Genomic DNA, 11,495 nt, shown 5'->3' with positions numbered 1-11,495 from the left:
GAGAATTGTGTACAAGTAACACTCATCTTGCCCTATGTACTAGTATAACCACTCCATGTGTGGTTGGTTGCCTGTTGTGTCTTTCAAGCTGGTCTGTTTACGGCGACAGTCTAATGACTGGAATTCACCACCGTGATATCAAACTCAAGGTATAGACAGTGCCCACTCGTTCAGCTTCCTAGCAGAATCCTCCAGCTCAGGTACATTGTACGAGAATGTACTCATAATACGGCTCTTAGGCTCCATTGATCATCTGGCTCACAATTTAGGTACGATGCTTCATTTCCCGACTTGGAAGAGTGAGAGCTTCTGCCTCTACTGTAGCACGCATTTGCTGGATATTAACAGTAGATGGGCACTGTATAGCATCAGGGGCTCCATGTTTGTCTGACAGGGTATGGTCTGTAACATGTTGCCATCATCTGACTTGAGAAGGTCTTGTATGATCTTGATACGATGCCCAATCACGTTATTCTCTCAAGCACGCAATGAGGCGGGCTGTGTCCCAACAGACCCGATTGGGGCACGGTCAAAACAAATTGCTTGAGTATCCCAGAGTCCGTAGGGTATCTCCAAGTCCAGCAAGTCCCAACGTCAAGGTTCCTACAGTAACACGCGAAGGTTGGAGAGGTGCTTTAGGTTGGAGTTTGAGGAGCGTGAAGGGGTAAACAGAAGGGCCTCTGAAAGGTACCTGTAGGGTGGAGAGGCGGGGAAGTGGCGTTATCGATGATCTTCTGTGTCATATGAATGTGAAAATTAATTTTCTCCACTATTGCAAGCTTCCACCATGAGATTGGGGCGTGCTGTCCTCTGACGTCATACTCGTACTTAGATGAGCCCCGAACTTTACTTGCTTTTGTTACATTGCCCAAGGTGTCGCTCCTGTCTTTACATGAGATACATGCCCACCGCGGGCGCCAAAGGAGGGCCCTAGAATGATGAGTAAGGGTGGAGCGAACAAGGTGGAGGCGGGAGAGATATTTATTGCCCAGTTTTCTCGATCCCTCCAACGAATTTAATACTCGGCAATTCTTCTGATTTTCTATAAATTATTTCCCCTCCTGCAAAATTTTCCTATATTTCTCTGGTTACTCGCATATTTGACGTAGGGTCGAAGACTTGCCCACCTGTGTTGGGACGAAACGAACAGAAGGAAAAAATGGGCAAAAATGGGGAAGAAAACATGTCACAAATACCTTGCTGCCGCTGACTGGGAAACAGCAACCCTCATATGCGCCGCTACTGTGCCCCAGGTCGTTAAACTGCGACTCCGAAGATAGTCCGCATTAGCCAGGCACTCGTGTGAGCACTGAGCATATATTGCCTAATTCATGTATCACGATGCGGCTGTAGAGATTTGAACAATATCAGGAAATATCAGGAAATATCAGTGCTGTGCAAAACACGATGAGGGGACAAACTTACACTTGCGGCATGTGGTTGGCTGCTGGGGTCTTATGGATGCCTTCTGGGGCTTCATTCCGCTCTTGGACTTGCCATCTTACAATCTAAGTAAACATGCTTGTTGATTGACCCTTGGAAGCTAAACCGTGAGAATGCTCCGTACAGGGCGTGATATTGGCGATTATCTTGCCTATTATTGGTGCTAGAGATACAAGGATAATGTTGATCGAATTCCACCACCGAGGCAGATAGGTCAAACTAGTCCCGTACTTCAACGACCATTATTCATTTACCTGGACAAGTTCAAAAAAGGTGCTCCCAAACTGTAATGGCAAGTGGAAGTCGCGAAAATAATTATATGGAAGATTTTAGAACGAATTCCGAGTAGGAAGAAGTTGAAAGTTGAGAGATAAAAAGCATACCATCCTACTCCTCTCAGCTCGTGCAATACTTTAAAGCTACTTTCGTCATGATAGCACTACTATAGCCCTTCACAGCCACAGTTGAAACCGCAACCTGGGCTGTGTCTCACCCAACCGTGTAACAGCAAGGGCCACTCATATGGCTAATAGGACCTCAAAGCAAAATGGAGGTTGAGTTTGCTCTGGGAGGGCAATAAAAAAAATGATTGCAGATAGGGTTAGAGTTCTAAAAAGTGTCAGAGGGCGAGTCATACCCCAAATTGTACACATACAGCGCTGTCAGCAGTTTCTTTTCGCAACTTATCTTGACTTCACCCCAAAACACACTCACGCTTACCACTATAAGTACGAGTACCGTTGCCTCTATTTTTCTCAACAAAACAGAGTCTACGGCCACTGCGCTACGCACACAAAACAATCGTCATTTTGCGGTGATTTCCAAGACAGATTTGTCGGCTCTCGACAGGTCTATTTTACTTACCATAAGTAACCCCCTCAAGTTCTAACTTCCCCCAAGTTACGCAAACAGTGATGGCCCCTCACATCCTTGGCCCCGAGCCCGTCCAGGCCGACTCATCCTTTCTCGGCACACGACCGTGCCCCACTCTGAGCTACCCTGCTTCTTTTGTGGATGAGGTCTCTGCTTCTATTGACCAAGGCCTCTCTGAGTCCGAGAAGCTCATTGCTAACGCCATGAAGACCCGAATCGAGGCTATCGATCTCGAGACCTGCTCTCCTGGATCCGAAGACTCCTTCTTCGTGGCTGACCTCGGAATCGTCTACTCGCAGTTCATGCGATGGAGTAACTGCCTTCCCCGAGTCACCCCCTTCTACGCCATGAAGTGTAACGGTGACCCCAAGGTTCTCCAGCTTCTCGCAGCCCTCGGCACCGGTTTCGACTGCGCCTCCCGAAACGAGATCCAGACAATTCTGGACCTCGGTGTCTCCCAGGACCGAATCATCTACGCGCATCCCTGCAAGGTGGCGTCCTACATTCGATACGCCTCCTCTGTGGGCGTGGAGAAGATGGTGTTTGACAACGCCGAGGAGCTCTACAAGTGTGCAAAGTACCACCCTACCGCCAAGCTGTTCCTCCGAATTGTCACCGACGACTCCCAGTCTCTGTGTCAGTTTTCTGTCAAGTACGGCGCTGCTCTGGAGAACACCCAGTCGCTGCTCCAGCTTGCTAAGGATCTCGGTCTGAACGTGGCCGGTGTGTCTTTCCATGTGGGATCCGGCGCTGGAGACCCCAACGCCTTCCTGGACGCTGTGCGAAACGCTAAGCGGGTGTTTGACCAGGGAGCTGCCATTGGCATGCACCTCAACACTCTGGATGTCGGCGGAGGCTTCTCGGACGATTCCTTTGAGTCCTCTGCTGCCGTTCTGGGGGACGCTCTTGACAAGTACTTCCCAGAGGAGAGCGGAGTTAACCTCATGGCTGAGCCCGGCCGGTTCTTTGTGTCCGAGGCCTTCACCATTGCCTCTCATGTGATTGCTCGACGAATCATTGAGAACCAGAACAAGGCCATGCTCTACCTCAACGACGGTGTCTACGGAAACATGAACTGCATTCTGTTTGACCACCAGGAGCCCGTGCCCAAGGTTCTGACCTACCAGGGCAAGTTCATGTACGGTGAGCGATACCAGAAGCAGAAGTCCTCGCAAGACGTTTCTGTGTGGGGCCCCACCTGCGACGGTATCGACTGCATTTCTAAGTCGTGCCAGCTACCTGTTCTTCTCGATGTCGGTGACTGGATGTACTTCACTTCCTTTGGTGCCTACACCGTGGCAGCCTCCACCACCTTCAACGGTTTCAACAGCGATTGTGAGACCCTGTACGTTTGCTCTAAGAAGGAGGTTGAGCAGTACATCAAGTTGTAAGCTAGCAACTGCGATAGATAGATAGAGCTGAAGGTGATAGCGACTACAGCATAATAAAAGTGTTTTTGTTTGTGGATTAATTGATTAAAAGTTGTGGGGTGAGAAGGCTGCCAATTGTGTGACTGTTTGGGAGCTCTACGTATTACAATACTGTGCGTTCATAGGTGTTGTATTCTTCAAAAGCATCAATAGCTACGGTGACAAGAGAACAAGTCACATTCATTCTGTTGCTTGAATTAGATCCAATTACTTGTACTGTTGATGCATAATGCATAGGAGACCACTGGGGGATGCAGAACTGTTAACTACTTCTACTGTACTGAGCATGCAAACACACATCCAGGTTCTCCTCCTTGCTGAGGAAGTCAGCACAGCTACAGTACCTGTGCACAGACACTTTAGCTACCACGAGTAGATCACTTCCATTGATTTGATTTTGGTGTAGTATACAATGCACAATACATGCTGTACATACCGGTACCCCATCAGATACCGCAACCTGCCACCGCCTCCTCTGGATAATGGATGGAAAATGCTGAATTAATTATCAAATGAGCGGCGGAACCTCTTACTTACCGATCTTGATGATCTTGATAGAAGAAGGCAGGGACTGGACAATCTTGTCGGCCTTGGTCCGATCATCAACGGTCAGAGTATAGAGCATTCGAGGGCATCGGATCTTGAATTTGGTGTCGTTAGCCGAGTACTTGACGGTGACGCTCTCGACGTCATCCCGGCTGCAGGTGGCCAGAAAGTCCTTGATGCTAGTGAGGGTTTGCTGGGTTAGTTTCCGCGTGTCGACACTGCTTTGTAGTGCTAATACTCACAGCCATTTTGGGGGAGTATTGTTGAAAACCAGAGCTCGTCTAATGATTAATACGAGCTTGCAGGTTTGATGCGCATAGAGTTCTGTGTGTAGGGTAACAAGCGAGAACGCTGAGTGGAGGTCGAGTTTGGCTACAAGTACATGTACGGTACATACAGTACTTACTTGTATTTCCTGTTTGATAATATTAATACTTTACAGACTCTGAAGCAACCTTACGGATTTTCCCATCATTTTTTTGGGTAATTGTTCTAAGTTGGTCACGCGTTCCAACGTCAGCTATGGGTGCCAGTGTGACTGTGACCATTGGCCTCTCATTCATCTCGGTGCCTCCATACATCACACAATCGCCCAGAACCCTGTACCTTTTCAAGTCGATGCTATAATAATGCATTAGTATAGTTATTTTGGGCAACACTTACATTTCCCATCCCTTCATGATAGAAATGAGCTTGGAGAGACCCTCGATGGAGTCCAGATCGGGACCTCTTCCAGGCGTAAGCGATGTGTGTGCAAAGTCTACAATCTTAGCCTGGTACAGAGGTCCAACCTCTTCCTCTCCTTGATTATTAAGCCGGTCATCAAACGCCTGCAAGTCAGACTCGTAGATGATTAGAACAGAAGCCGAATGCATTCGCATTTCAATGCGGCGGAAGACCCGTCGAATGTAAAGCAATTCCTGAATGATGACGGAGATAAGTGCCGAGGCACGGTCGTAGCCAAGATGGCTGACAGGGAACATGTTCTTGTTGAGACATGACGATATGTCCCCATCTGTCAATGACCGACCGTACTTTTTGCCATACTCAATGTATCCCGAGTCAGATGGCACAATGCCTCTTTCCGGATCTCCAGGCTCCTTAGCAGCCTCTTTTCCAGCATATATCTGCATTCCGGCCACTCTCATATGCAAAGACCCTGACGTTGTAGTTTCGCTGACTTTTCTCATTCGCTCCTGCTTCTCCGGGGTCGCCTCATCGTCCCACAGAATGGCTCCTAGCTTGATATCCACGACGGAGGGCTTAATGAACCCCTTGGTGAGGTTCTCCAGAACAATGGAGGCATTTGAGGGGTGTAGCGGAGCTTCCTGGCCCCGTCCAACGGAGTGGGTCTCTGGTTTCGATAACGATGCAAGTAGGTTGTGTTGAGTAGACGACTCCGTCACTAATTCAATCCCCTGTCCATTCTTGTTCAATCGCTGTTTGATATCCTCGTAACTCAAAGACGACCCGTCTCCTCCTGCATCGCCCGCCGCCGACTCATGCTCCATCAGTGTGCCCATGAAAACGGGAATCACGCCGGCAAGGTCAGCCGTAGGGGCGTCCGGATGCTGCTCGTAGGCCTCGTCATCCAGGCCCTCGGGAATGCGAGAGACGCCAGCCTGAACATGTTGGTAGAATGCAATTTCCTTGGGAAGCGCGCGCTTGACGAAAATGTCACGTGACTCGTCCTCTAACGCGCCCTCATGGCCTGCCGCTTGTCGTACCGGTTGCATTAGGTGTCGTTAGAGCGGAGGTGGTGGTGAGGTTTGGTGGTTCTGGTATATTGGCTATTATAGCTTGTAGCTATTTTGAGTACGTATACTGCAGCGCAGGGGACAAGCTGATGCATGTCAACTCTGTTGAGGGGTGGGGGCTTGTGCCGATGGATTGAGGATACAAGAAGACGATTTTGGGAAGTATTAGGAGATGGAGAGTTCACCAAAGATTAGTGCTTATTTGGAAGCCTTTAACGGCCTTTACATCTCCTGTTCAACCGCTCCAATACACACTTGTATGTTCAACTTTCAAGGCAAAGATGTACAAGGTCAACCCTATATTTCAGTGATCAGCGGGGAGCTTGTGGGACGAGGAGGTGATGGTGAAGTCGGTGATGATAAAACACGGTATTAACAGGGTGTCAAAATGAGTGTTGGGAGCTTTCATTTGCAATTTTCATATTTTAAACCTCGGCTGCCTCACTACCCAACGACTCTAGTCCTGTGCAGTATCTGTCACCTGTCATTTTCCTCCACTGGCCTATTCTTAGAACGAACTTTTGCAATACGTAATACATGTGGAGAAGACTGAACAGAAGTTCCAAGGAGTGTTTTAGCTCATGCGATTTTGTCTCAGACGAGAAAGAGATATTGGGAAAAGAAAAGCGGAGTAAAGAAGAGAAGCTGCCATATTGACAGCCGTGAGGTACAAGTACGAGACATTATATTGGTATTCAAGCGTGTACTGAATGTCCAAGAATTGGCCCCGTTTTGTCATCGTTTATCATAGCCAATTGGCATGATCTCAGATCCTAATTTTAGTACAGTATGAGGTTTACGGGCGGAGTTCAATATCCGTGTGGTTCGGCTTGTGGGCCCGCCACAAGGTTAATTGTCTGTCACAAGTGCGATACGATAATTCACGTACGTATGAGTATATCGTACTTACGAGTACATATCGTACTTACAAGTACATATCGTACTTACAAGTACATACGGTAACTTCACAATGGACTGGTTCGTTCAAAAAAAAAAAAAAGTATCATGTGACTCGACCCACCCGAACTGTCTTCGTGATAGCCTTAAAACAGGCAATTGAAACGCAGTGGACTGACTGAGCTTGTGAACAGAGCGGTTCAGTACATACGTACAGCGGTTCTTGTCTATGAGTATGTGTTGTGCTTCTCTTTGGAAAAAGTTCTTGCACAAGAACAAACCACACCACACGCAAGCACGTCATCGCAGACATGTCTAACGCGCCACCATACGCCACACTCTGCACGAGTCCCAACTCATGTGAATTTTCAAACGGGAAACTCTGTATATGTAGCCAATAACGACCATTTGAATTTGGTTACTAAGTACATTGATTAGTACATCGTCACTGTCGACCACCAACTGCCCCCGACACAAACCCACAAAATGAGCCGATCTAACATCTCACGAAACTTCTTCTACGTGTTTACTGCAGCCGTCGTCATTGCAGGAACCGCAGCCCTGTTTCTGCCCACAGCCTCCCTCGATAACAAGTCCACACCTAAGGTGACCAAGAAGCCCTCGAAAAAGGTCAAGGACGCAAAGATTGATACCTCCGAGGATCCCAAGGCTCCGCTGGAGGAGTGGTCGCGAGTCGACATCAACGTCTACCTCAACAAGGTGAGTATTGTGTCCAGAAAGATCCAATAGGATCCATACGTGACTGCGCAGCAATCGACACGATAACTAAAAGGCCATTGAAGTATATGACCAGATACTCAAGAATATTGTCAACTGCTCATTGGATACTACCGGTCACTATCTCACTCCTTGTTTCTGCTGGCCTGGCGCTTGTTGCTCGCTTACAGGTCATGCATCTAATATGAAACCTAACTAACACAGCGATATATCACTCCCTCTGAAGAGTCCACCGACGAGGAGCTCAAAGCGCTCATTGCCCAGCTCCAGAAAATCGCAGTCTAGATTTCCATCTCTTGACGCTGTACTTTTAGCCATAGACAGCTGTGGATTTGAGTTGGTCAGATCTGCATCTGGTTACGTATATTAAAATGAAAATATGATCCAAGAGGAGTGAACGGGAAGAAAGAACCGAAGATCACGAGGGGACAAGCACTGTGCTGTAGTAATCAAGGGTAATTATCTCTTAAAGGTCGTTGGGGTTACTTGCACTACAGACTGCACAATGAGTTGATCTGATCTGGACACACCAATTTCAGAGATATCAGCTATCACAACCAAATGAAATTTATTAATTGATTTAATCGCTACAAGTACATACTGTACAATGTATACGTTATGAATCACTATAAATATCTCTTGCCATCTTCCAATGCGTGCAACACTGGCAGACTGACTAACATGTCTCTATTTGTACCCAAGTGTCTAGTTATTATTGAGAAACAGGAGCAGGAGCAGCTCAACCACTGTCTCGAACTTCAGAACCACAGCAGGTCCATGAATAGGGACACAGTAAGTGGAGGTGGCTCCATAGTCGAAGTTGATACCGGAAATCTCGGCACTGACACCTGTAGCCTCCTCTTGGCGTTGACAAATCTCGTCCCATAGTTCGGTGGAGATTTCTGGATAGAACTTGAGGGGCTTCTGAGTCTCGACAAAGACAGGGTACTCTTCGTCCTCTTCAATTACACTGTAGGTTGCAAACTCAGACAGAGCAATGGTCTTGAGTTCGTTCTCGGGCAGGAACACCTTGTGGGCGTCATTGTGGAGTTCCTTCTTGAGTATTGCAACAACGCCAGTCATCGTCTCATTATTCTCCATTTCGTTGTAGTGGGTGTATCGCTCGGCGAAGTCTTCTGAGGACAGACCAGCGAAAAGGTTGGAGATGGGGCTGATAGAGAACATCTTGAGAAGTGAGGAGTTGAATTGACAAACGAGTACTAACTGAGGAAGGAATAAGAGCCCAAGCGCTTCATTATAAGAGTGTCTTTTTTGTAAGAGCATACATTTGTTGAGATGTGTTATCAGGTACCCACATTATGAAATGCATATGAAGAGTGACTGTTTGGGACGAGATTGAGGGGTCCATTATATTCCCAGACCCATAGTCTTATGAAATGCTTTCCCGTGTCATTTTTTCCGTGGAATCTCTGCTCACTAATGATGGTTCACTTGTAGTTTTCGCGTCATACAATAAAGTATACTTGTACAATGCAAGCAGACACGATATGGGCTGCCTATTTAGGCGATATTGGAGGGCGCATAGAATATGGGATCTTTGGAGTTGGATATGAAAGCAATAGACAGACGAAATTAATGAGTACAAGTACTTATGGTATGGCCCCAGTTTCTGCCAAGATTGACTGACAGAAATAGAAAGTACTCTTTTTAAACCCACCTTGTTCCCCGACAAGACATGTATGACCCCAAAATGCGCACGCTCGCCCTGTGTTAAGCCCAGAAAATACAGGTCCAAAGTCCGTGTCCAGAAATACAGATAATTTATGCACTTCCACCTCCCCAGCCACCCTCACCTCGACGAACATACAGTACACTCAACACATGTCTGCACCAAATGAACCTGCCAACCCTTAGGCTACAGTATGTACATCTCTTCCTCTGCAAGTTCTGCCACAAGCTGATCATGGACTGTGCCATAATGGACCATAATCATTAGAATAAAAAGAAAGAAACAACCATATTACAACTGCATGGCCAAAGCCGATGAAAGAAACCGTCCAATTTGACCGAGGCCCAAAAGAAGGAGCAACTCGCTCGCAAGTTTCATTTGAACAGATTACTACAAGTAGTACAAGTAGTGTCTGGCTACAGTGCTCGTAGCTACTTGAAACCTATTATGACATGCGATGTCATTGTTTCGTTACTGTACGTGCCAATAATATTATTGTTGCGCTCTTGACACCTACGTCAATCTCTTACTACAATGGCACCCTGCTTCTACAGTACAGGTACCGGTACTTGTACATAAGTCACTCGTTCATGATAATATAAATATGTTAGATGTTACATGGTGTTCGATACACTGTCTATATGTTAAGCCACGCAGGCGTAAGAATGGGCAGTCTCAAGCAATTTGACAGTGGCAGTGTAGTGGTAAAAGATGCCACCGAAAACAAAAATGTGCCAGAGGTTGTGGCTCATGCCAAAGTAGTCAAACACTCCGCCAGGACACCATCGTTCAGGAATGAGGAAAGAGTAGAAGATTACTCCAGCAGCGTACGAGGCCAGAGAAGGAACAACAGGCAGGTAGAAGGCCAGAGTGTTGGACACACCATGGAGCAGGGTGTTGTGGATGAACGAGGTAGCTCCAGCAACGGCAAAGGAGACGAAAAAGAGAATTCGCCAGTGCCGGTTCTTGGGGTCATCAAATTTGGGGTCCCAAGACAGGAAAACACCGGTGATGCCGAAGAAAGCAGTCAGAGTCATGTACACAGTCTGCATAGTTGGGTTGCAGTAGAAGGCGGTGTACTCGGTGGTAAGAATCGAAGCGCAAATGAGAACAGTGATGCCAGTGTAGTCCACACACGCAAACTTCTTTCTGTGCTCAATCCAGCAGATGGAGTTGAACGTGTGCCAGATAGATGAACAGACCAGGCACTTCATGGCAGCCACAAGGAAGACAATCATGCACATGTTGTCCATCAACGACGACTTCTCCCAGCTGACAGTCTTCGGGTAATGGAAGAAGGCGAGAAAGAGCATGACAAAGAAACCTCCGAGATGGGTCCAGATGTTGCACGTCTCGTTATGCAGAGTGACCACAGACTTTGCACAATCTGAGTACTTTCCATAGAACCGGTAGCCTCGGATGATGTATGGGTTGTCTCGATGAACCTCGGGGAGCTCGTTGATGGTAATAAGTCCCTTCTTAGCGGCTTCCAGAGCAGCCTGAGTGGCCTTGTGTAAAAGCTCGTCAGCTCCCTGCTTGACAGCCTCCTCGATTTCCACCAGCCGTTGTTCTAGATGCTTCTGGACCTCGCTGAATTGCGAAGTCCAGGACTCGGTGTCCCACGAGTCTGTGTCCCAGTCAGCAAAGTCGTTGAAGTTGTTTTCTATCACATGCATAAACTGCTCCATCTTCTTCTTCTGGTCGGTCGTCTTCGTCAACACCTTCTCCTTGATTTGTTCAAATGCAAGTACTGCGTTGTGGATGCTCTCGTCGATTTGAGAGGCCTTGTTAGCGGAAAAGTCCTCGAGCACATCCATGCGCGACTCCAGACCCTTGAGAAAGGTGTCGAACTTGAGCAGCAGGCTGGTCTCGAGTTTTTCGTCGAACAGTGCCTCCAAAGCTGTAGAGTCATCGGTAGAGATTTTAATGTCGAGATGTTCGGGCCGAGATTCAGGCGATCTAGAAACGCCAGAAGCCTTAGCAGCTCGAGACTCGTCTCCACGGACGAGGAAATCCTGGTCTCGAGCCACGCTTCTTCTTCTACTTGTAGGTGCTTTTGCCATAGTTGCAGTGGTGGTTTGTTAGGTGAGTTAATGTAGCTGTGTCGTGAATGTCTTTTTC

The 11,495-nt window shown here is 47.5% G+C and overlaps 7 protein-coding genes across 7 annotated transcripts; 3 read left to right on the top strand and 4 right to left on the bottom strand.

Moving 5' to 3' along the window:
• Positions 1 to 55: 55 nt before the first annotated feature.
• On the top strand, positions 56 to 391 carry YALI1_B15036g (uncharacterized protein; the record flags this gene model as incomplete). Its single annotated transcript, XM_068282068.1, has 2 exons — positions 56 to 132; positions 175 to 391. 2 exons carry the CDS (start codon positions 56 to 58, stop codon positions 389 to 391), a joined length of 294 nt encoding a protein of 97 aa, XP_068138169.1.
• Positions 392 to 2,357: 1,966 nt separating this feature from the next.
• Positions 2,358 to 3,707, top strand: YALI1_B15015g (uncharacterized protein; the record flags this gene model as incomplete). The annotated part of the gene is made up of 1 exon (XM_500755.3): positions 2,358 to 3,707. One exon carries the CDS (start codon positions 2,358 to 2,360, stop codon positions 3,705 to 3,707), a length of 1,350 nt encoding a protein of 449 aa, XP_500755.1.
• A 568-nt stretch (positions 3,708 to 4,275) lies between these two features.
• On the bottom strand, positions 4,276 to 4,540 carry YALI1_B14993g (60S ribosomal protein eL38; the record flags this gene model as incomplete). Its single annotated transcript, XM_500754.4, has 2 exons — positions 4,276 to 4,485; positions 4,535 to 4,540. 2 exons carry the CDS (start codon positions 4,538 to 4,540, stop codon positions 4,276 to 4,278), a joined length of 216 nt encoding a protein of 71 aa, XP_500754.2.
• A 411-nt stretch (positions 4,541 to 4,951) lies between these two features.
• Positions 4,952 to 6,028, bottom strand: YALI1_B14978g (uncharacterized protein; the record flags this gene model as incomplete). Its single annotated transcript, XM_500753.1, has 1 exon — positions 4,952 to 6,028. The coding sequence occupies one exon, from the start codon at positions 6,026 to 6,028 to the stop codon at positions 4,952 to 4,954; it is 1,077 nt and encodes a 358-aa protein (XP_500753.1).
• A 1,404-nt stretch (positions 6,029 to 7,432) lies between these two features.
• Positions 7,433 to 7,969, top strand: YALI1_B14959g (uncharacterized protein; the record flags this gene model as incomplete). Its single annotated transcript, XM_066094205.2, has 2 exons — positions 7,433 to 7,666; positions 7,889 to 7,969. The coding sequence occupies 2 exons, from the start codon at positions 7,433 to 7,435 to the stop codon at positions 7,967 to 7,969; spliced, it is 315 nt and encodes a 104-aa protein (XP_065950277.1).
• Positions 7,970 to 8,389: 420 nt separating this feature from the next.
• YALI1_B14948g (uncharacterized protein) lies at positions 8,390 to 8,968 on the bottom strand (the record flags this gene model as incomplete). The annotated part of the gene is made up of 1 exon (XM_500752.3): positions 8,390 to 8,968. The coding sequence occupies one exon, from the start codon at positions 8,966 to 8,968 to the stop codon at positions 8,390 to 8,392; it is 579 nt and encodes a 192-aa protein (XP_500752.2).
• A 1,050-nt stretch (positions 8,969 to 10,018) lies between these two features.
• On the bottom strand, positions 10,019 to 11,437 carry YALI1_B14924g (uncharacterized protein; the record flags this gene model as incomplete). Its single annotated transcript, XM_500751.3, has 1 exon — positions 10,019 to 11,437. The coding sequence occupies one exon, from the start codon at positions 11,435 to 11,437 to the stop codon at positions 10,019 to 10,021; it is 1,419 nt and encodes a 472-aa protein (XP_500751.3).
• Positions 11,438 to 11,495: the final 58 nt, after the last annotated feature.

Source organism: Yarrowia lipolytica, chromosome 1B, assembly GCF_001761485.1.
Source record: "Yarrowia lipolytica chromosome 1B, complete sequence".
Classification (NCBI taxonomy): domain Eukaryota; kingdom Fungi; phylum Ascomycota; class Dipodascomycetes; order Dipodascales; genus Yarrowia; species Yarrowia lipolytica.
This window is presented reverse-complemented; position numbering and strand designations above follow the sequence as displayed.